Source organism: Chelonoidis abingdonii, chromosome 3 (genome assembly GCF_003597395.2).
Source record: "Chelonoidis abingdonii isolate Lonesome George chromosome 3, CheloAbing_2.0, whole genome shotgun sequence".
Taxonomy (NCBI): domain Eukaryota; kingdom Metazoa; phylum Chordata; order Testudines; family Testudinidae; genus Chelonoidis; species Chelonoidis abingdonii.
Window position 1 is genome coordinate 27,533,038 of NC_133771.1, and position 25,367 is coordinate 27,558,404.

The 25,367-nt window shown below is 41.0% G+C and overlaps 1 protein-coding gene across 3 annotated transcripts in view; it reads left to right on the plus strand.

Annotated features, from left to right (window-relative positions):
* NBAS (NBAS subunit of NRZ tethering complex) overlaps nt 1-25,367 on the plus strand; it is a 405,412-nt gene that overhangs the window by 296,235 nt on the left and 83,810 nt on the right. For all 3 annotated transcript variants that reach the window (XR_012655479.1, XM_032778999.2, XM_075063671.1), the window contains exons 47-48: nt 1,874-1,963; nt 18,257-18,452. Coding sequence is in view for 2 of the 3 variants with exons in the window: in XM_032778999.2 (XP_032634890.1) it covers nt 1,874-1,963; nt 18,257-18,452 (286 nt within the window). In the remaining variant the exon portion in view is untranslated. The remainder of the gene's footprint in view (nt 1-1,873; nt 1,964-18,256; nt 18,453-25,367) is intronic.

The window sequence follows — 25,367 nt, forward strand, 5'->3', positions numbered from 1 at the left end:
AATTTAGTGCTACTCCTCTCGTCGGGGTGGAGTACAGAAATCGATTTAAAGAGCCCTTTATATCGATATAAAGGGCATTGTAGTGTGGATGGGTACAGCGTTAAATCGATTTAACGCTCTTTAAATCGATTTAAACGCGTAGTGTAGACCAGGCCTGAGAGGACTAATACTTTAAGGATGGTTAAGTGAAAGTGTAAGTTAAGATGTTATGCTCTAAGTATAAGGGAGTTTTAAAAGGCTGTGAAGTGATTCATCAATTGTATACATGTGATATTCTTTCTGGGCAGTTGGCTAAGTATGTGAGTGTATTCCAGGATCTGGAACCTCCTGAATCTTACAGTACCAAGGGCCAGTGTCATGTGTGTGTATCAGATGGAATCCTGTGGGTGAGAGTGAGTGAGTGAGTGGTAAAAGGAGGTGAAAAGTTTGTACATTTCAGCACCTATAGGCTTGGCAGTGGAAAGGTATGTGTATTAACAGGGTGTAACTGGGGCATTGCTGATAGAGGGCAACCTTAACTCTGCATTTCCTGATTTTCAGAAGTTTGAGTTTTGCTTAACTCGTCATTCTGCAGGGGAACAGCATGCCACCAAACAACTTTAACTCCGTGTTAATGTAGTTTTTTGCCATTCAATCATTTTTAATCTACTGATACAATGCTGCTGACATAGACCCTGACTACTAATCAACATTAAAGAAGAAAATCTGCTTAAGTTTCAAAACCTGCATGTCTATACTTTCCTCAAGGATCACCTGTGTAGAGTAGTTATTTTCTTAGCTAGGGCAAATATTATCCCACTGCAGTTGCATAAATTACAAGGTTGTAGAAACTACCATAACTCCAAGGGTAAATGTGAAAAGTACTGTAATTATTCCTCTGCATATTTCAATATCTGACACTCTTTGGGTTATCTCATCTTTGGCAGAGCAGTCATTGTTGCCTTTGACATTTTTCAAAGTAGTAGGAAGTCATATTTCTCAGGTACAGAGAGAGGCTGCCACTTACTCTAATGATACAATAACTGTACTGTCCTGATGAATTGAAGGGAGGGTATAACCTATCTCTCATGTTTGAGTTGTTCTTAGCAAACCAATTTTGGAAAATTTGTCTAGCATCCTTAGTTCTTAAAAATTAAAAAGAGTCACCCTAAAATAGACAGGTCAGCTTAACGATCAGTGCCCTTATAACAATTTGTATGAAAAGACACTTGAGGCATAAAGTGCTAGTGTAATTCAGTTTCCCCTTAAGTAGTCAGACATTTTTCATGTTTATTTCTCTAGACTTCATATAAAAAGATTTGAAATTTCATTCCATAAGACAAATGTTTAAACAGCACTGCAACTTTTATCTTTAGATAAGTACCTAACAGCAGCCACTCCAACTTCTATCATCTTCTGACATTTGGAGAGGTGTGTGTCCCAACTGTGGAAATTCCCTGACTGGATACATGATTCATAATTATTGTATTTAATCCTAGGCAGACTGATTCTTGAAGAGAAATAATCAGTGGTAGGAAGATACCCACACTGAATCTTGTCACCCTGCAAATTTTGCCAATGCATTTCCGTAGTTTTTCACATAGGCCAGGTTTGAGATGGGCATTCTGAAGAATACCAAATGTTCCAGGCCATTTTAACTCTCGGGTTTTTCCTTAAAGTGCATTTGAGTGCTGTTATTTTCTCCTGTTGTTTATTTCCATTTTTGCTCCTCGCATCACATCTGACACAGAGATAACTGTGAAAGTTGTCACATTTACTGAATATTCATAAATGACCTTCAGGTGTACAGATGAAATGATACTGTGTCCAGAAACCTTTATTCTAAAATAATCATGTTTTTGTAAAAACTGGTTTTGTTTGATTCTTTTAACAGTGGCAATGGTGCTGAATTTACTTTGAAAAAAGACCCGCTTCAGATCCTAGAAGAGATTGTTTCTGCAGTCCATGCAAGTGCTGAAAAGGGGTAAGAATGTATATGGATGCTGTTAACCTAATTTTTAGTGGGTTGTATATTATTATAGGCTTGCTCATGATCTGACCATAAGATAACCAGATTCTCGTCCTGAAATCAGGCTACACAGAACTGAATGTTCAATATTTTGTAAGGACCCTCAGGGTGTGTGGCTAGAATGCTCATGCTGAGGTCAAAGCTGAGCTTTGGAGATTTTTATTAAAATAAAGGAAAAAGTGATCAAAGCCCAAAACCACAGAATCAAAAAGAAATAATAGAGTTCTGTGGATACCTGTGGTATCATTCCTTACAAAAGTTGCTTAGACTTGCACAGTCACACCCTTCCTTAGTGGACCTGGTGATGGGAGGCTGAGGACCTTGTCTTTTGTATGACAAATGAGTCCGATGTTTCATGTTCCTCCGTATCTGAGATGGTGGAGAAGGGTCAAATGTTGAGTAGTTGTTGTATTGAAAAGGCTAAGCTAAAAGGTAAAGACAAAAAGAACAAAAGGAAACTAAACTAGTTGGATGGAGCACCCCTTCGCATGGTGGTTTTGCCCTTTTATAGGCTCTTTGCAACCTTCTAAATATTCATGTGAGTGCCCAACGTTCCATGCCCAAATCTTATTTCCTCACCCATATAACCTTGGGGCACACTTACTCTGGAGGCTAGTGTATTCATACATATTAACAGCATAGCCATACATACTAATGCCAGTTATCTCATTCTTGAAACCCATTACCTTTGGCTTGGACCGTTACTTCCATGTTCTTGCGGTGTACCTTGTGGTTACCAGTAGGTCCCAAAAATCTTTGGTTAACACATGCAATTCCCTAAAATCTAAAGGCTAACTGGTAGGCCATTTATCTATGCCAAAGGTTGCAAATACTCATGCTAACTTACTTCTGCTAATCGTACAGGATACAGGCCTTTATGTTCCTTGCGTATGGGCTGTAATACATCATACGAATTCTTTTGCTAACACTGTCAGATTATTTTAGTCACAATGCTATGACCAGGTACATATGGATACTTTCCTGCAAAGGACTATATGATGAATTTATTTCCCACATGCATTATAAGACACCCATCAGTAGTACTTGACTTTTGCATAATTTAAAAGAAAAAGCATACTATATCCTACAACCGCTTGCAATTATCAAACTAAACTTACTGAAAGGACTAGATCCAAGAGCCTAATTACTAGTGGGGATTGCAACATTTTGTTGGAAAAACATACGAACAAAAAGGTCTATTTTGCATCCTGCTGTAAAAGTGACAGAATCCCACAGAGAATTAATTCCAAACCCTAGGGCCTGCCGCCAAGAATTCCTTGATTCTAGCTCCTAGAAATTCGTCCCCTGAATGACTTTCACAATCCATTAGTTACATTAAAAAGAAAGCTCTCCCACCCGTCCAGTTCCTTGTTAATAACTCCTGCTCTAGGAAAAAAATAAGGCTTTGCTTAATTCTGAGTCGATCCTCATCTGTTTGCTGTAGAACACTCATTACCAGTATACCTATTTTTGACTAAGCCGTAACCAGAAGCAGCAGGCATGAGGCAGGGGGGAAGGTAAGGTCTGTACACTGAATCATTGTTAAAACTTCTAGTGCTTTAGTGTCCTGCCAATGTTATTTATCATTTTATTGGTTCTCTTAGCATTGCTACTCTTATGGTCATGTCAGCATTTTCTTGATAACTGAGCCTTAAAATTTATTCTGGACTGAAACATGGCATACAAATCACAATTTGAGAGAGGAAATGTAGTATACCAAACAAAACCCAAAAAGAAAAAAAAAAGTGGTCTTATGGAGTTAAACAAAAAAGAAACTTAAGTCAGGTATGTGTGTGTGAGCTTTTATAACTCAATGTGATGCGGCTTTTCGTTGACTTTGTGGTAGGAGGAATCTCACATCTTTTCATTAGTCCCCATAATTTCACTTCTTAGCTGAGAGAACTGATCCCTAAAGAAGTGCTGAGGCAGGGCTTTTGCAAATTCATTATCTGAGGTAACACTGCATGGAGAAGAGGCAGAACTCCCTCCTCCTCCCTCCATACACATTAAGGTATGTCTGCACAGCAGCTGAGAGATGTGATTTCTAGCAGAGGTGAATATAAACTTGTTAGTTCTCTTTGAGCTAGTGCAGGGGTCGGCAACCTACAGCACGCGTGCCAAACATGGCACGCGAGCCGATTTTGAGTGGCACACAGCTGCCTGCCTCAGTCCTTGTCCTCATCCCTGCCGCCCATGGCTCTTCCCTGCGGGGGCAGGAGGCAGAAGCTTGGTTCTGCAGCAGCCAAGCTTCCCTCTCTCCCGCTTCTTCCCCCAGAGTGGTTGTTTCCTGCCCTGCCCCCTCTCCTTCCCTGCACCAATCAGCTGATGGGCCCTAGCGAGGGGGAGGTGGGAAGAGCAATAGCATGCAGGCAGCTCCCTAGAGGGGACAGAGAGAGGTAGGGACTGAGACTGGGGGAAAGGGGGGGAACAAGCATATCCCTTCCAGCCCCCTGCCATGAGCTGCTCAGGGCAAGGGGCTGGGAGTACCCCTACGAGCCGAGCACCCCAGCCCTCTGCCCTGAACCCCCCGGCCCCAACACACACACAGCCTTCTGCCCTGCACCCCCTACCCTCCAGCCCTCTGCCCTGAACCCTGCTCATCCCCCACACATCCAGCCCTCTGCCCTGACCCTCCCCAAGACTAGCCTTCTGCCCTGCACCCCCCTACACACTCAGCCTTCTGCCCTGATCCTTGACCCCCCGCACACATCCAGCCCTCTGCCCTGAACCGCCCACACACATCCAGCCCTCTGCCCTGACTCTTGCCCACCCCACCCCAACCTTCTGCCCTGAACCCCCTCCCCCAACCCTCTGTCCTGACCCCTGAAACCCAGCCCCCCAGGTCTGGGGTCCTGGCCGCAAGCCCTGCTCAGCCCGCTGCCAGTCTAGGTGAACAGAACCCCAGGCTGGCAGCGAGCTGAGCAGGCTGGCGGCGTAAGATCAGCATTTTAATTTAATTTTAAATGATGCTTCTTAAACATTTTGAAAACTTTTTGTTTACTTTACATACAATAGTTTAGTTATATAATATAGACTTATAGAAAGAGACCTTCTAAAAACGTTAAAACGTATTACCGGCATGCGAAACCTTAAATTAGAGTGAATAAATGAAGACTCGGCCCACCACTTCTGAAAGGTTACCGACTCCTGAGCTAGTGTCTAAAACTAGCAGTGTGGCCATGGTAGCACAGGCTGCAGCTTGGGCTAGCTGCCCCAGTACATACTTTGGAGGTCAGGCAGGACTGTATTTGAGTGCCTAGCCCTAGCCACAGCCCATGTCACCACAGCCACACTACTATTTGTAGGTCCTAGTTTGATTAGAACTAGCAGGAGTCTCTACTGGCTCTGGGAATCACACTTCCCTGCTGCTTTGTAGACACACCCATACTTACGTACCATTATTGACCAACGGCAGGTTGGGGCATGCTGAGCAGAGAACATTTGCTGCGCCCCAGCTCAGCTTAGTTGTAGAAGATCTGAACTGAGAAATAAGTGGCTTTAGACCCTATCCTTGGCAGACAGCAGCAACAGACCAACAGTTGAGAAAACAGAGCCTAGTAGGATCCTCACTTCCACCTCTGTTTAACACTTCAACAAATTAGGTGAGCAGTGTGTGTGTGCAGGTGTCCAGATTAGAGTTGAGAATTGCTATGCTAAAAATGGCTAGATAAATTAAACTACTGCCAGTTTTTCCTTCCATAACCTATAACAACTTGGTTTCTTTTTAACCCCAAACAGGCTAATAGGAAACTGCAGTTTAAAGATGATCCGCTGTGCTTTATTTCTTTCCGCATGTTTTAGTAAGCATTTTTACTATGGCTCATATATATCTTTGATATAGAAGCCATCTCATCATGTTCTTGATAACCATATAATGGGGGGAAAAATCCAAATATTACAGTAACCAGACAGACCAAAAATGTATAATAAATGCTTTAAAACCTGAATAATCCTGTATTTCTCTTTGAGTTCATATTATAGGAAACTCCAAAACACACATGATTTTCAGAAGCAATTCCAGAGAACCTGGTTATAGCACTGAGGTATATACCTACTCCTCCTGTTTAAGATAGTGGAAAAATTCTCATTGACTTGAGTTAGAACAGGATTGAGTGCTTCAGGTAATAGTCCATCACGAATAGTCACACTTATAGGGGAGTTTGGGAATACACAATACAAAAGAGAGACCAATATAATCTGTGTCCTGAAAGCATTTCTTGGCTTTCACTACTTCTTCATAAGTGTTTGTATAGAGAACTTGAGATCAAGAAAATGGTTCATGACTGATCTTGGCTTCTCCTGAGTAGTTATTGCTAGGGTCTGAGAGTCAGCCAGTCCACCCTTAGCACAGAATGGAATTTAAATTTCAATCCCATAAATACCAGGTCTATTAGTTTTTGAATAATTCAAGAAATTACGGGTATAAATGTACCACTGTAATTATAGCTATACAGCTCCCCATGTGGACACTCCTATTTGAGAGTGAGTTGCCTTTTTCTAGTTTAGCTTATGTAGCTTTCATTTAATTTTGTTCAGCAAACTCCTTCCCAGTCTGTCTCCACCTCCTCTGCTCCCCCCACCCCCCCGAGAATATTTATTTGATTCCAGTTAAAAGGCAGAATTGCCAGTTTTTCATCTCAGTAACACACAAATTGACCTCCTCATATGGTTGGGGCTGTAGAAATGGTCCAGGTTCCTGTTCTTTCTCCCATTTTTTAACATCTGTGCTACCCCACTTGAATCCTTAGTTGCGGCAACACTTCTGGTCAAAAGAGGCCTCATCCCCCTTCCCATTGCTTCACAGACATATCACTGTAATGGGTGCAATGGTTCACTGTGTAGTTAAGCTTCAAATGCAGTTTCCATAATAACACTCTCCATGTACAACCTGTTTGGGGATTGCTCTTTTTAAAATTCATTTATGGGTGAAATTTTCAATTTTTATTAGTCCAGAGATTATTTTGATTTAAATTTGGAGCAAAAAAAATTGTTAACACGGATTGTGACAAACCACCCTATTCAGTACTAATTTGAACTGTTTTCTTTTGAAAGGAGCTGTCTGGAGTCTCTCAGTTTGTGTACACTGCTAACACTGTGCATTTAAACACTAATCAAGTGTGAAGATCAATGTGACTTATGGAAAATATTACTCAGATTCATTTAAACATACTTCCTTACCTCATTATACTTTAGCTATTAAGACAGCAAAGTATAAAGCTTCTGCTTCAAGCAAGTCATAAAAAATTGAGACATGAGCTTGCCTAACTTTTAAGAAATGTTCCAACAGTTACTTTTAATTTTCACGGTTTTAATTTACATTTTGAATGACACTCATTCAGCAGAGTAATTTCTAATTTAGCTCAAGTTCTGAGATAGATGAGATAATAATAGAGGCTAAATAATATTGAAATCCTCACAACTGAAAACTTAAACTGTCAATGTTTATTACTTCAGACCTTCAAGATAGGATAAATTGGTGTTTTCTGACTAATACTACTTTGCCATCTGTCTTGTTAGGACAAATAAAGGAACATTAGTTATAAATTACATTTCACGTGGAGCCACTTTCTTAAAAAAAAACCCAACCCGATGTTAGTTTGAAATATTACCAAAGAATAGCAGAAAATTGTTTACAGATTTATTACATGATAGTTTGGAGTCTGTATAGGACTGTAGACTCTTGCCTACAACTATTCGCTGATTTTACTAATTTGTACACTGTAAATACAGTTTAATAATCAGAATGCATTTATTCTAATGTACTTCATTATATGATATAATCTGTTCATATTAATGTATTTTCATTATCTGTAGTCCCAACTCCCCCTAATTTAATTATAAACCACCTCTTTTTCTTCAGGCAGTGTCCCTATGGGTGCTCCACTTCAGGCACCTCTCACGCTCTTCATTGGAGATTTTCAATTAGCATTCAGAGTAGCAGCCGTGTTAGTCTGTATCCGCAAAAAGAACAGGAGTACTTGTGGCACCTTAGAGACTAACAGATTTATTTGAGCATATGATTTCGTGGGCTACAGCCCACTTCATCGAATGCATAGACTGGAACATACAGCAAGAAGATATTTATACATACAGAGAACGTGAAAAGGTGGAACTAGCCATAGCAACTGTAAGACGCCAATCAATTGAGATGAGATGAGCTATCAATTGATTGGCTCTCAATAGATTGGCCTCTTACAGTTGCTATGGCTAGTTCCACATTTTCACGTTCTATGTATGTATAAATATCTTCTTGCTGTATGTTCCAGTCTATGCATCCGATGAAGTGGGCTGTATCCCACAAAAGCATATGCTCAAATAAATTTGTTAGTCTCTAAGGTGCCACAAGTACTCCTGTTCAGTTAGCATTGTCCATTCAGCCTATGCATGCCCCCTCCTCACACCAAATACTGAGGCTATAGAAGTGTGAGGGCAAACCACTCTCACATCCTTCTCAACTGCCTCAGCCTTAGACACAGCACTAGTCTGGATTTAAAACTGTGCCAGTTAGCCCACATTCTGTCCTTTGGAGACCACATTGCCTATTTCTAGCATGCTTGAAGGCAGATCACTACAGACAAATGGATCATACAGATCATAACGTAGGACTATGCCATCCATTTTACGTCACCCCCTCCCTTCCACCCCCCTTCCCTGTCCCTCTTCAGGGACTTCTCTCAAGCTTTTATTGAGACAGAATTGAACTCTCTCCTTCGATTAGAAGCAATACTGCTAGTTTCTCCTCCTCACAAGGGCAAGAGTTTTTACTCAAAGTATTTCCTTGTGCCAAAGAGGATGGAGGGTGGAGACCGATCTTATATCTAAGATTTCTACACAAGTTTGTAAAGTTTCAAAAGTTTAAAACAGTCACTCTCACAGCTATAATTCCTTCACTAAAGAAAGGGTATTGGTTTTCGGCCCTCAGCCTACAAGATGCCTATTTCCATATAATGATGTACCAATTGCACAGGAATTGCCTATGCTTCACTATAGGTCAGGATCATTTTCAACAATGAGTGCTTCCTTTTGGCCTTTCCTGGGCCCCAAGGGTGTTCTCAAAAGTCCTGGCAATAGTGGCTGCTTACCTCAGACAAGAAGCGATCCTAATCTTCTCATACCTCCACAAGTTGGTGCTCAAGGGCAGTTCTGACACAGCCAGAATTATGCTTACAGTGCCTGAGGGACAAGCTTGGCACCTTTAACTCCATCACCTATGTATCCAACTGTTGTTCTAGCTCCCAGCCATTTCTCATCTCCTGTAACGGGATGCAGATCATGTGGTTCTTCCCAGTCTAGTGGTTCTCCACCTCAGGGTATGACTCCTCAGTGGTTCACAGGGTTAGAATCCTCCTGTTCTACTGATAGGGCTGGCTCTAGGCACTAGCAAAACAAGCAGTGCTTGGGGTGGCACGTTTGCAGGGGGTGGCATTCCAGCCATTCTTTTTTTTTTTTTTTTTTTTTTTTTACACTCACTTCCTCCCCTCTCATAACCCTGCAGAAGCGGAATCACAGAGCAGCTGGGGATCCAGCATGGGAGCTGAGAACCCATGGGACCTTGGGAGCTGTAGTTCCTTGCCTAGCTTCCTCCCTATAGAGCCAGCCCTGTAGCAGGGAATAACTACATTTCCCAGCAATCTCTTGGCAGCTATCAACAGGAAAGGAAGAGGGAGGGAGTGAGGCAGCTGAGCCATGCTGCAGCTTGCTGTGAGTCCAGAGCTGCTTAGAAGGGGGTGGCACTGTGAATGGGGAACAAGTGTGCCCAGCCCAAGGAGTAGGTGGCTTTGCCCCAGATATCTCCTTCAGAAGACTTCCGCAGACTGGATTAGGGGATACTGGTGTGACCTCACCTTGCAGCCCTCAAAGAAGGAATTGGGTGGACTAAATGGACAGTGCACCTCTCTATCTGAAGCCTGGCAAGGGAGGTACATGAATCCCACTATAATTTAAAATGAGAGGTAAGGGAGGGGTGGGTCTGCTAGAGGACTTTGGCAGCTTTAGATACAGTCCCAGGCACATAGGAGGATTTCCACTTCTGAGCCATGGAAGCAGAAATTGACTTTTCCTTTCCAGATTTAGCTAATATTCAGAAAGGAAATCTAGCGCCCTCCTTCCAGATTTGAACACCTTCAGAATTCAGGAGTGCTGAAGCTCAGTTTGGGCAGCTGTTACTTCGTTTCTCCCAAATCAAATATACTGATCCTGTAACTTGCTGTAGAAAAAGTAGGATAAAATTGAGCAAGAAATGCTTCCCAGTGGTTTTTAGGACTGGAATTGCTATTTTCAACAGCTATTTTTTTTAAAGTTTTATTTGTTTAAAAGGAAGACAGCGATATTGCATTGGCAAATTCCCCATAGAAAGAAAGAGTGGAACAAAGGAATAGTAAAGGCACCTAAACTTTTCCTCATTTATGTAGGACAGTCTTATAATATGCATCCAGGTATCCTCCAATCACACAAGCTGAAAATTGTTCCACTTTACTGCAGTTCTGTAACCATATGGGAACCAATCCTGTCTGTGTTCTGTGCACATCCAAAATTTCTGCTGAATGACCCGCCCTGGGAGTGAGTTACCACTGACCCAGGGCTGGGACAGCAGGAATGTGCAGTTTGCTGGGGAGAGCCCAGGGCTGGGGCAGCAGGGGAGTGCGGGGGAGAGCCCAGGGCTGGAGTGGGGGGCAGCCAAAATTTTTTTTGCTTGGGGTGGCAGAATACCTGAAGCCGGCCCTGTCTACTGAAGTACAACAGTATGACTGACTGAATAATACAAAGAAATCAACCAGTACTACTTGCTGCAGAAATGGAAGAGATCCTTCCATTGTTGTTGTCATCGCTGCCTCCTGCCTGATTTGGTGCCACTTTACCATTTTGGATTATCTGTTGCATCTAAAGAAATGAGGGTTATCTATTAGTTCAGCTAAAATCCATTTGGCCACAGAATCAGCCTTTCATCCTCCATTAGAAGGATTCTCCATATTTGCTCATCCAGTATCATCTAGGTTTATTAAAGATTTGGGGAATCTCTGTCTGCAGATTAGAAAACATACTCTGTTCTGGGACCTCAATTACCTTATGAGATCTCCATTCCAGTGAATGGCAAACCTAGTCTCTATTGCATTTATCTATGAAGATGGCCTTTTTAGTAACCATCATGTCAACCTGTAAGATCAGGGAGATTGGAGTTGGCAGATACCCCCTTTACAGGATTCTTTAAGGACAAGGTCTCTTTACATCTACACCCTAAAGTCTTACCTAAGATTCTATCAGAGCTCCATTTTAACCAGTACTTTCATCTTACCAGTGTGTTGTTTTTTTTTCCTGAAGTGACATAGTTCTCTACATCAATCCTGTTTATATATAATGGGTGTTAGAAGAAAGGGATTTGGCTTTCATTTGAGATAGGACCAAGCAATTTAGAAAGTCACTTAGGTTCTTCATTTCCTTCATGGATATATCCACAAAGTCTTCAAGCTCTACTCAGAGACTATTGAGATGTATATCTGAATGTATTGTCACTTGTTATGCTACAGGCATTCATCCCATCCTCTCCTCCCCACAAAGGGTGATAGCACATTCAACCATATCACAGGCAACATCTAGGGCATTACTGAAGAATGTACTAGTATCTGAAATATGTAGGGCCAATACATGGGCTTCAGAGCGCATTTTCAAAATACTATACGCTGATCCATGCTGTTGGATTTGATGTGGCACTTGGTTCTGCTATACGACTTTCAGTTCTGGACTCTATTCTGAAGCTGCCTCCTTCATTTGGGGGTACTGCTTGGAAGCCACCAGAAGTGGAGCATCCATAGAGACAGTACTCGAAGGAGGCAAAGAGGTTACTCACTTTGTGCAGTAACTGCAGTTCTTTGAGTTGTGTATCTCTGTGGGTGCTTTACTACCTGCCCTCATTCCCTTTTTCATTGAACTGATCCTCCAGGGACATTTGGGTGGAGAAGGAAATGAGGGTGGTTCACTCATGTACCCCATATAGCTTCATTATATGGTTTGAGGAGGCATAGGGTACATGCATGAGCTAAACGGACACTAACTGAAATCTCCATTCAAGGGCTCCAGTGGAGCATGTGAACTGTACTGGAGCACCCCTAGGGGGACACATCTTGAAGAACCGTAGTTACTGTACCAAGTGTTAACCTCTTCTTCTCCCTTGCTGATAAACATGATTGTTTTGTAATCATGAATAACTATAATAAGACATTATAAAGTAATTAAATTGGAAAGGGTGCTATTCAGAAGGAGAGAAGGTGGAAGGTCAACAATGATAAATTTGTAAAGAAAAGAAAAATATTCCACATGCTTTTAAAAGTATTAAATAATGATCATTGGGGAAAGGAGTGAGCTAAAGCACAACAAAAGCAAATTACTTACTGATCAAGTTTAACTCATTTTTATAGGCAGATGATGCGCTAGTACAGACACCCATTGGAATCAGGCCTGATCAGAAGGTCTAGTATCTTACTCCATTAGGATGTAATCCACTCAATTGAGCCAATACCTTCGGCTAATAACACACACTGATACGTAGTCTTTATATTATAAATTACCTCAAATTATTTGCTCAAATGTAAATATTAAAAAATTAGTTATCTGTCTGTATTACCTATTATGCTACCAGACAGAGTTTGCGTCATTTAAATGAATGCTGAATGCCCTTCTAAGATACCTATTCCCATTCCAGTACCTCCAATAGCAGTTTTCTATGTCTGTACGCAAACATTTCCAGATTTATTTTGAGGGGGATGAGGGAGAGCAGAATGAAATAGAAACTTCTGCAGGATAGGACAGAAACCAGGGAACTGGTCCTCTGAAATTTCCCTGATCGTGATTGGGGAGAGGAGCCCACCCAGAATATATGGTTGGAGTTTGGACATGGTTATAAATAGAGCAGCCATCCTAACCTACTGTTTCATTGAGGTCAGTCCTCTTTACAGTTTCAACAAAGGCCAAATCCTGTACCCCATTGAAGGTTTGTTTTTTAATTAAAGGTACCCAATTACGTTAAAAACTTTTGCAAATCTTTACTACAAGAGTTGAAAATATGCTTTAATTTCTTAATTGCTTCCAAACAGAGACTTCCAAATCTCCTGTCCTAACAATCTGTCTGAGAGTTAGTGTGCAGCAAGTCGGGGTCTGAATCAGTGTGCCATGGAATTCCTAGGGCATGGCAGCAGGGCCACTCTGCCAATTAGTGTGAACAAGGTTGTGCACTGTAGATTCACGCCCTGGCTTGCATTGCACTAAGTCGTTGTGTAGATAAGACCTTAGGTTATCAATACTGTGCCCCTTGTCATGCTCTCGTGGTTTTTCCTCACATAGAGCTATTCTCAGGTTTGAAATCTTTACAGCAATTGAGACCTCAATATAAACAAAACCGGGTGTTTAAATACTCTTACAATTACAACACTGTTGACTCCACACTATAGTAGGAAGATCTGGAGCAAATGTTGCCCAACTTTGAAGATGTGCATAAGACTCAGACAAACAGGCAGATCTCAAGGACTAAATGCCAAATTGTACAGTAATTGGTGACACTAAAATAGGTGAGTCACAACATATAATAGAAAGATAACAGTAGAATTTCAGGAAGCCACAGAGAATGGTACTTTGGCTGATGTCCTCCACTATGCCAGAAAATACCACCTTGTCATTGAGTGAATTCCAGTGGAAAGTGCTTCCTCTGTATCCTGGTAATGGCAACAGAATGAACCAAAACCGCCCCAGTTCCTGTGTTAGAAGTTGTGGACAGTTCACCCGCTATGCACATTACATCCCTTTTGGGTTTCTCCAGAGATCCAAACATGAAAGTTGAAAGAAAACATTTGATAATTGTTCAATAAAAACCTTACCTACCATGGACAATACTATGGGTATTTTTTTAACGGTAGGTAAAACATTACCTCTCTTGGCTTATATTCCTTGTGCTGTTCTTATTGCATAACAAAAGATGCTACTTGAACTCATATTTAAAAAGATAAAAGAAATCTGTGCAATTGTGTACCACTGTATTGTTTTCCAGAAGGCACTCCCTCAAACCTTTCCAACAAAGAATAAACACTGTGCAGAATATTAACTGCAAGAAAATGCATTACTGTGCCAGTGCTCATTTAAGAAAACCTTGCATATGAGAATACAAGAAACTAGAAAGTCTGAAAGCAATATTCTAGCCAAAGGGGGGAAAAAATCCAACAAATGTGAAATGGTACTAATCACAGCTAGATTTTTACAATCCCAATGTCTATTTGAGGATTGCTGGGCTCTTGCCAATATTTACACAGGTCAATCACAATGGCCCAAAGCTAAAATCAGCCCTGCACCCAAACATGGTGCCAACTTATCTAGTTACTGATATTTATATAGAATGACTCTGCCCCAACCATCCATTTCCCTAGCTATGGAATATTAAACCATCCCTATAATATCTGCCATTTACAGGCTTTCAGATTACAATGCCACAACGAACACTTATCTATATATATTTGTCTAGAGATAATATGCTATAGAAAATTATTTATATTCTGCATGGATAGAGCATTGTGAATCTAACTGTGCACCAATCTCTGCATAACAATCTTGTGCCAAAACAAATTGTAACATAGTACTTGCCTGTGCATCTATGATATTGCCATATGTTTTTAACCTTGGTACCTATCTATAAATGTTTTTTTAGGATACAAAGATCATATTAAAAGAGGAGGGAAATTTGATGCCAAGCTAATTACCTTATAGGGAAGATCCAGTCTTCAGAAACTGTGCAAATGGCATTAGTGTTTCTTTTCAAGCATTAAGAAAAGTGATAGGATGTTTCTGCAACCTTAGTTTTGAATTGTGGTGCAATTGAAGGGAACACTGTACTGTAGATGTGATATGTGTTGGATTTATTAAAGTAAGTGACAGTATCTCAATTTTGTTTGAAAGATTAATTCAAATTAACTTGAGTACGAATGCTGTCAAATGAACTGAAAACTAGCTAAAAGCATAAATGGATAGATAACAGAATTTGATCATTTTAGGTTTAAGTTCTGTAAAAAAGTTGTGCTGTGTGTCGCTTACATACACATTTTTAGCATCCTCTTCCTCTCCCACTAGGAACAGACATTGGTGCTCAGACTAAAATAATCTATAGATTCTCATGGAAGAATATTTAATCAGCTCTTTGCTAATTGTAATAACATTAGCTAATTTAAATATTTCAGAATGAAAGGATTACAGAAATGTCATCTAATATAATTTAGAGTAGAAATGCATGAGAAGAATCCATTACTGCTTAGTAAACAGCAGAAGCATTAATAAAAGCCATGCTCAGATGAATAAGAAGCATGTTAAAACCATTTTGCAATGCACATGGATGTCTGTAGCAGGGCAACTGAGGCCAACAGAAAAGAGGGGAAGCTTTTATGTACATACCTTTAGGAATAATGAACCTAGAAAAATACCAAAAATATGTTTAAAAGAACTAGGATTATTTCTAAACAGTATTTTCTCCAATTTAATTGTTATATGATGCTTCAGCTGCTTTTTAAAATGTAATGAATTCAGTCACTGCTCTATATCTTTTCTTTAGTATTAGAAATGAATGTTTCTGTAGTTTTTGTGCCATATCAATGATTTAATTATCCACAATGACAAAATGCATTACTTTGTTCTAAAATACAGCTTAGCCCTTAAGTTTCACCTGTAAAACCCTAAAGGGTTTGGGGACTGGGCTACCTAAAAGTGTCTTTCTCTTCTTGTGTGATGATGGGATAGTTGAGATCCCCCGAAGTAGTCAAGCTGCCTGCCCCTTGTATGCCAGTGGGAGCTGGTGATGTAGTATTTTGGTTGGGAAGGGCAGAGACAGCAACACACCCCCTCCCACACAAACTTTCCATAAGACTCCTGATTGTTTAAGGTAATTACAAAATTATTAAATCAGGATTAATTCTATTGATTTTGCAATTACATTTAAAAACTGGGAAGATTGTGTGTGTTACTGACCACTTGGGTCTGATAAACACAGTGCCATGGCCATCCGAGGATGTTTTTGACCTCTGCTGTGGGTCCCTGTGCAAGGGCACCCACAGCCCAGCTGTATGCATGTTGTGCATGGTGCATACCATTTTTGTCGGCCAGACTGGGGGAGACGTTGCATTGGTGAGATCTCCTGATAAGGTGAGCCCATCCCAAGCCGATGTACCTTCATGAGGCATGAACGCATGCTGCTGCCAGCACCATCGCTGCAGAGAACAGAGGGCTGGATTGAGAACACTAGATCGGGGAATGTACTTCCCCCCCATCAACAAGGCTTGTTACCCTTTCAAGGAAAGATTTTAGATTGGTTTGACATGATTTATTCTTGACAAATCCATGTTGAATGTTACTTATCACCTTATTATCTTCTACTTGTAATTACACTGTATTTTTTTTTTCATAAACATTCCTACAATTCTCACAACAAGGTTGTCATTTCTGGAAGGCTCACGACTGGAAATCCTTTCCCACTTGCTTCACCAGTGCGATGGTTTGATGACTTTTGGAGGACATGTTAGATGAGCCCATGTTCTCAGGCCTTTCCTGGACGGTTTTGTTGGCGTTTAGTGATGAATAGGAGATGATTGTGATAGGCTGGTTGGAGTGGAGGCAATGAACAGGTGTCTAAAGAAGCCATATGGGGTGACACTGGTATAGTAGATAAGTTGAGGTTTCCAATGATTCAAAGATTAGTTTTTAGGAATCTGTTAAAATATGCATGTTTGTTTTAAGTATACAATGCACATGGAGTCAGTAGGAGTGCAGTATATTTATTTAAATAAACACAATTTAGACATAATTATTTAAATTATTCCAACTACTCAATACCGCTGTTCAAACCTAAAATGTAGTTTAGAAAAACAATAAGTACTGCAGCTTTAGAAGCAGTGGCAATACTTCCCTCCTGCCACCCCTTTTGGCATCTTTCTCAGAAAATATCACAAAAGAAACAGTACAGTCTATTAATTTGTGAATGTACTTTTTTAAAAAAAAAGTATGTAATTTCACACCTGTACCTGTCACATATGTTAGTGTATCTTGAATGTTTATAACTATTCATCATATTGCTTATTTAACAGAATAAATTGTATACTGTGTGAATTCAAAATAAGCATCCTTATGCATATATACTTTAGCTCAGTTCATAGCTGTGCAACCTGGGTAACATCCTATGGACAAAGTTGAGAATATACTTCTTTGAGTTAAAGGAAACATTGAGTCTTTAACGTTGGTTTTATTATTACATTTATTTAAAATACAATTATTTTAATATCATAAAATCCCTGAGTTATCAAAATTATTAGAAATTGTGTTCATAGTCTCTGACCATTAATATTCAAAGTATTATGTCTCCCCTTTTATCTGTTTACTTTTGCATTTTATATTACAGCTACTGGAATGACCTCATTTGGAATGGAATCATGAAAAAACAATTCCTTCATGAGATTAGTAAATGCTTGAGAAATTTTATTTCTCTGTAGTTCATATTATGTTAGATATTGAAATGTGTTTTGCTTTCTATATGCCGGGAAGACATCATATTCCCTGATTAAACTCTTGCAGTTTAGAAAATAGTGTTTTTATGTATAGCTGGTTCTTCATGATTCCTCAGTGATGACGCTTAAAATTGATTAGTGTAGGAAAATTTAAAGAACTTAGAATGGATTTTTAACTGAGGGTGTATCTATTTAAATAGATGTAGTAGATGTGTGTTTCATTTGCTGTTTGCAGGGTGGATGTATATGAATTCTCTTCCCAACAAGTTTCATTTCTGAGCATGATCATTTCTTCTCCGAATCCATGATCATCTATATTGTCACTTATCCTAGATCAGTCTTTTTGGTTGATCTTGTAGTGATAGTTCTTAAAATCAGAATGGCATGATAGTGAAGTCGGCGTGCAATTAATATCATTTGAGAACTCCTTCATAAAACAGCGGAGTGGTTAAGTTCCACAGGTTAACAGTCTTTATTTCAAGGTAGCCAAATATGTAACCAAGTAATTCAGAGGCAATGAATGTCTGTGGTAGTGTTCAGATAAGTCTAACTCACAGCTGCTTATGTCACAATCAGAATTAGAAGAGTTTACAATGCTCCCATTAAAGTTGTTCACAACTAAACACAGGACATATTTGTTATGTGGCTATCAGTGATAATGTCTTTAGAATTTGGATTAAAATGACTAAGTATTAATTAAAGCTAAACCATTTTATTTGTATTACAGGGAGAATCTAGTTTCTTCAGATGATCTGTTGGAGTGGTTGAGACCTTTCTGTAGTGATGACTCCTTGCCAGTGAAGCCCCGCATTAAGGTGTTGCAGATTATGGAGCAAGCATTTCATCTCAGTGATGAGGATAGCAGACTACTTGTGTTCTTCAGAACTCAAGCGGTTCTCAAAGCCTGTTGGCCTGAGACAAAGGTATTATTATTTACCCTAACATTAAGTGATAGTGTATTACCGTGTTTTTGTTTTAAAAACTGTATGATGGAACTTTGTCAGTTTTGTAGTATGAACCATGTAGGCAGTTACAAATGCATGCTGTCGACAAATGAAGTGGCCTTTTTTCTATCGTCATACCAAGCCAGGATTGTAACAAATTGTGACTTTAGTTTAAAATAATAAAAATAACTACGAGTAATTAAATATTGCCTCACTTATGGGCTGAGCATCCTCAGCTCCCACTCCCTTTAGTGGGATCAAGAACACTTGATACCAAACAGAAGCATGCCCCCATGCCTTTTTTTCTTTCTTCTCTATTCCCTACTCCTACCCTCTATATACCTTTCTGGTATTTTCCGTTTTTTCTTCCCCCTCCACAGTTTATCTTCTGCCACTTACCCCTGTCTCCTCTGTGGTGTGCTCTGGTGTGCATTCTAGTGGTTAGAGCAGGGATTGTAAATGTGACATTTAGATTCTCTTCCAGACCCTTTGACCTTAGATATGAAATTTATCTTGTCTGTGATTTATCTTAACTGTCTTTAAAAGAGAGCTAGTAACTGTAACCTCGGAAAGATGTAGTGCAAGGATTAATTAATATTGTGTTTATACATGACTTTGAGATCCTCAAATAGAAGGAGTTGTTAAAGTACTTTGTTATAATCACAGGGCTGCTTGAACCTATGTCCCCTTTCTGGTCTCAGTAAGTGCACAACCTCAGCTATTGGCCCACATGCCCTTTATCTGACTTGTGGCTGGTATTTTGCAGTTTACATTTTTACTCACTTAATTCTACTCTTCCCTACAAGCTATCTTAGATAGTTTTCTATATTGAGTTACAGGAACAGAACAGGCCCTACCTCCATCCTTTTAGCAAACCCAAGAGTTCTTGGGACCCAGCCTGGACTCAGTTTTCTTCTAGAGAGTGTGTCATCTTGTCTGTTTTCCCCCTCAGGATAATTCCATTTTCTCAAAGCCCCACCCTCACTGTGTGTGCTTGAGCCACATTATCTTAATGCTCAGTGCCTTTTTGTTACAGAGCATAGGTGTGAAGTTATTCTTTTGCCTATCTACACTAGAAAATTATGTTGGTTTAATTACACTGGTCAGGTGTGTGAAAAATTGTTAAGCCAACCTAAGTCCCTATTTAGATAATGCTAGGTTGATAGAACAATTCTGTTGTCATAGCTACTGCCTTTCGGGGAAGTGAAGTACCTAAACTGACAGGGAGAATCCCTCCCATCAACTTAAGTAGTGTCTGTACTGAAGCACTACAGCGGTGCAGCTGTGTGTCTGTAGCATTTTAAGTGTAGACAAGCCTTGGGTCTCTGCTGAAACTGTCTTCTCTCCTTTGCATTCCAACACACCATCTCAGATATGTTTTCACTAAAAAAGCTGCAGCAGTGTAGTGCAGCTGCAGCATTTCAATGGAAACACTCACGACAGTGACAGGAGGGGTTCTCCGATCACTGTAGTTAATCCATCTCTCCAGTAGGCAGTAACTAGGTTAATAGGAGGAGGATAGGTCAACTTAGCTATGTTGCTCAGTGGTGTGGATTTTTCACAACCCTGAGCAATATAACTCTGTCATCCTAACCTCCTCCTTTATGTATTCCATGCACTGGAGCCAGAAGTTTTTCAGCAGGAGTGTGTGTTGACCATCACGTAAGATGACTAGATGTCCTGATTTTATAGGGACAGTCCCAATATTTGGGGCTTTGTCTTACATAGGTTCCTAGAAATCTCCCACCCCTTGTCCAAATTTTTCACACTTGCTGTCTGGTCACCCTACCCGCACGGCCACCTTACGTCACCACATGCTCCATGCGAGGTTATAAGAGTCTGTGCGGGGTGACATGCCCTCAATTCCCTCTTACCACGTGGTCAGAGTCGGAATCTTCTCTTCGCACTCATATGCTTTACAAGAACAACAGTCCATTATAGATCGTTCAGTTTCCTTTCTCTTCATACTTCTGTAAATATGTTAGTTTAGTTAATTAGTGTATATAGTAGCCCCTTATGTGGGATCATTCTCCGCATTCCATGGTTCAAGAACTGTGCCTTGTGCCCTCTCTCTTCTCCGTGAATGATGAGCATATGTGCTTCCTCTACTGCATGGATGAGGCACACTTTGTTGCCTGCTGCAATATTTGCAAGTCCTTCATATCAAGGAGTCACGTTGCTCAACTTCTGCACCTCACGTGGAGCATGTGGTGACATAAGGCAACCATGCTGGTCAATGGACACTGCTGCTGAAAAACTTCTGGCTCTGGCACATGGCTCACATGTGCGCCCACGTTTTTAATACAAATAGGGACCACACATCTTGGAGAGCCTCCAGTTACAGGTAAGTAACCTCCTCTTTTAGTGTAGACCTGATCTCAGGAATCCTGTACACAAAACACATTTTGGGTACATCACTAAGCACATTTTTAACCTATTATATAAAGAAGATGGGAATTAATATAAGAACTGAAAGGTGGATAAGGAACTGGTTAAAGGGGAGACTACAACATGTCATACTGCAAGATGAACTCTCAGGCTGGAGGGAGGTTACCAGTGAAGTTCCTCAGGGATCAGTCTTGGGTCCAATCTTACTTAACACTTTCATTACTGACCTTGGCACAAAAAGTGGGAGTGTGCTAATAAAACTTGTGCCTGACCCAACGTTGGGGAGGTATTGCCAATACCGAGGTGGACTAGACTATCCCAGCCAGGGCTTCGTCAAGCCTGACATTAAAAACCACCACCTCCCTAGGTAACCCATTCCAGTGCTTCTCCACTCTCCTAGTGAAAAAGTTTTTTCTAATATCCAGCCTAAATCTCCCCCACTGCAACTTGAGACCATCACTCCTTGTTCTGTCATCGGATACCACTGAGAACAATCTAGATGCATCCTCTTTGGAACCCCCTTTCAGGTACTTGAAAGCAGCTATCAAATCCCCCCCGAACTCTTCTCTTCTGCAGACTAAAGAATCCCAGTTCCCTCAGCCTCTCCTCATAAGTCATGTGCTCCAGCCCCCTAATCATTTTTGTTGCCCTCTGCTGGACTCAAAAACTGATGACCTTGTGGATGACCTTGTAAACTAGAGTATTAGAAACGGGATGAAATTTAATAGTGCAAAGTGCAAGGTCATGCATTTGGGGAGTAACAAGAATTTTTGACAGAGGCAGCGAAAGACAAGGATGTATTATGGGGCCTCCCTGATGCGGGAAGATCCAATTTATGCATCCCTGCATCAGCTTCAGTGAGTGTTGCCCTAAATACTGTATGTATGATTCACTCTCGCACAGTACTGAAACCGATTGATATCTGTGGTGAAATACAGTAAAATTATAACAACACATACTTATGCTACACATCAGCCAAGGAAGGGCTGTGCAGAAAAAGTAAGTATCCCTATGATACTGCACAAGGAATTTTATTACCCAGGAAAGATTTTAGTTGTGTGTGAGAGTTAACATTCCTGCTCCCACAGAAAGTGGTCATTTATCTGTCTTGAGACTCTTGCAGGTGTTGCTCTTCTCAGATGAAAGAGACCACCTCTGACAGTATATTGCCCTCTAACATCGTCAAACAGGTGGTTACACTAGATGACCTCCTGAGGTTTCCTAAACGTCTGTGATTCTATGATTGTGTTTGGATATTGGTTAGCTACTTCCTTCCCATACCTCTAATTGTATGTCTTAGTGGTTTCCCATCCAAATAGCAACCTATGCCAACCCTGCTGAGTTCGTGAGATCCAACAGGATGTTAGCTGTATGGCTGAAAACAACACCCCATCTTTCATAAGAACTGTGTAACTCAAGTATACAAGACCCAGGTAGGAGATGGAACTGCCTGTAGTTCCTTCCCTTTTACAAAACTGAATGTACTTTTTTTTTTTTCTTGGAAGAGAGAGGAACGTGTGCCATTCTTGTTCTCATCACAGAAAGATCAAATTCAGATAGCAGCAAGAAGAAATAGATAAATATAGCGTATGTTCTTTAAAATATTGTGCTTTGTAGAGGGAACTGTTCTACCTATTATTAGGATGGGGAAGGAAAAGCATAGAAAATTATCTTGCAAAAATGCTGCTATAGGTCAGATACCCCTCATAGCACAAGGCAATTCATCTATCCCGTCAATATTTTACTCTTCAGCTGCTGAGCAAACAAGGCATAAATAAGAGTCTAGTAATAGCTTGTAACAAAAGCCAAGTGTGTACTCTGTACCCAGTAAGCTCAAATCCTTCAGAACTAATAAGCTATGGGTTTTTTTTCTTAAAGTTATAAAAACAGTTTGTATATTTGTGTCATAAACAGATAGTTAAGGGTTAATGTCTCTTTTACCTGTAAAGGGTTAAGAACAGGGAACAACACCTGACCAGAGGACCAATCAGGAAACAAGATTCTTTCAGTTCAAGGGAGGACAGTTTTGGGGTGTGCGGCTCTGTGTTCTATGTCTCTTGTTGCTCTCTGTCTCTGGAGGGATCACTCTAGTCCAGGCTTTCTAATCTTCTGTTTCCAGTTGTGAGTCAAGTAGAAAGACAATAGTCTATATTGGTTTTTTTTGTATTTACATGTGTGTAGTTTGCTAGAATGTTTTAATTATATTTCTTTTTGGATAAGGCTGTTTATTCATTTTTCTTTTAAGCCAATAACCTGTATATGTTCACCTTGATACAGAGACCATTTTTATGTCTTTTCTTTCTTTTTATATAAGCTTTCTTTTTTAAAACTTGTCGGATTTTTTTCTAGTTGGGGCTCAAGGAGATTGACGTGCAGCTCTCCAGGGAATTGGTGGGACGAATTGAACAGAGTAATCTTCCAGGGTCATCCAGGGAGGAGACAAGGGCGGTGTTGTTTCCCTTTGTTGTGAGATCAGGCATCTGAGTCTTGGGTCCCCAGGCAAGGTTTGGGGAGACAGAGTGAGCCGTCACTGGAATTCCTGTGTGTGGCAGCACTATCAGATCTAAGCTGGTAATTAAGCTTGGAGGTTTCCTGCTAGCATCTCATTTTCTGCTCTAAGGTTCAGATATGAGTAGGAAAGCCATGACATGGTGCTAGAAGTGGGATAAGATAAGAATCCAGAAGCCAGTAGGGATATTAATTTTTCTTTCTTTGCTAGGGCTTTTAAGTGGAAGAGAAGGGTTTGGGTTTGAAAGGAGCAGAGGAAATTTTTTTTTTCTGTTTCTCTCATTTCGTCGTTGCTTGCATATTAGGCAAGGAGCCATTAAGGTTTGACAAAGGGTCTTTTGTTAAACAATAGAATCCGAAAGTGAGTCAAGTACCCCAGCAGAACACACTTGCAAATAAAGTGTTTTTTGAATGTTTAATTTACATTTGAAAGATTAGCTAGAAGAAGGGGAAAAAAAGCACTGTTGCTAGGCAAACCAAGCAGGCAGCAGAGGACACGCGTTCAGCATAACCACCAAGAGCGCAACACAGAAAGCCGAACATGGTTCCAAGGAAAGCTGAAACAGGACGAGCACGGCAACAAGCATAACAAAGAAAATGACCATAGGAGACGATAGAACTATTAATGCCAAACTAGCCAAGGAAGAGGCAGCCCACAAAAGAAAACAACCACAGAAGGTGGCCCACAGAAAAAACAAGAAGAGATGTTGCAGCCCACAGACAGGACGACAGAACTCCAGAGGAGGGTCCCATCGGCAGGCCTGGAATTAGAACAGGCTAAGCAACGAACCAACACACTCCTAACAACCCTTTGCCAATACTGGTTCCACAGCACAAAAATTCCCACCTACAAGGCAAGTGATGGCACTGAGGCCTTCTTAGAAAATTTTGAAGGAGCCTGCCTTGGGTACAGCATCCCTGAAGCTAGTGCACAGCTCAGTGGTCCTTAGCAGAGGTGGCAGCTGAAATGCCAAAGGACAGGATGAATGATATAAACTGTTTCAAACCAAGGCCAGATTCAGATGGGATAACCCAGATCATGCCCGTTGGCGTTCAGAACCCAAAAGTGGAACCAGAGGTTTCATTTCCCAGACAGCCTACTATGCTGGAAAGATTATGAGTCCGGATATCAGGAACCAATGTTAAATCCCTGGACGACTGCACTCCTTCAACATGGAGCAGTTCTTGGATGGGGTTCCTGAGGACATAACCACGGTACCATCAGATGGAAAACCCAAAAATCTCACTGAGCGCGGGGAGATTGGAGCCAAATGGATGAAGTGGCGAAAGCAAGAAAGCTACTGTCACAGGGAATGAATACCCAGGGGGCACACCGACACATAAACCCTACAACCGAGGGCCCCCAAAACCCCATGTATCACCCAAGGAAGCCACAGACACCCTATTCTTCCACCTCACCAGTCTCCAGTAACCCAGCGCGACCCAGTGACCAGTCAGCTGGAGATGCTTTATGTAAATGAACTGGGACATATATAAGGCCCAACTGCCAAGAACCCCAACCGAGTACGGTCATTACACCACCCTCACACCAACGACCAAAGGCCCAGATGCTCTCAAATCCCCTTGGAGCGAAGGGAAAATTTGAAGGTGGGCGGACGAAGAAGGTTAGCGCTGGAGAGACCACGGCACAAGTGTTAGCTATCCACCAATCCTTCGTGGACCCCAAACTCATCAACCCAAAGGCCCAAGTGACCATTTACCCTTCCTGTCACAAGCTGTTAGATTGCCTACAGCGAACTGCCTGTCACGTACAAAGGCTGGTCAGGAATGTGGACTTTTGCAGTCTATGACAATTATCCATCCCCATGCTACTAGGGGAAGACTTGGGTCAATGGGAATTCCTGGCTGGTGGCAGCGCTATCAGATCTAAGCGGGTAATTAAGCTTGGGTTTCAATTGCTAGCATCTTTTCTGAACTCTAAGGTTCAGATTGAGTAGGAAAGCTATGACAATTTGACATAAGCATAGCTGTTCTTTA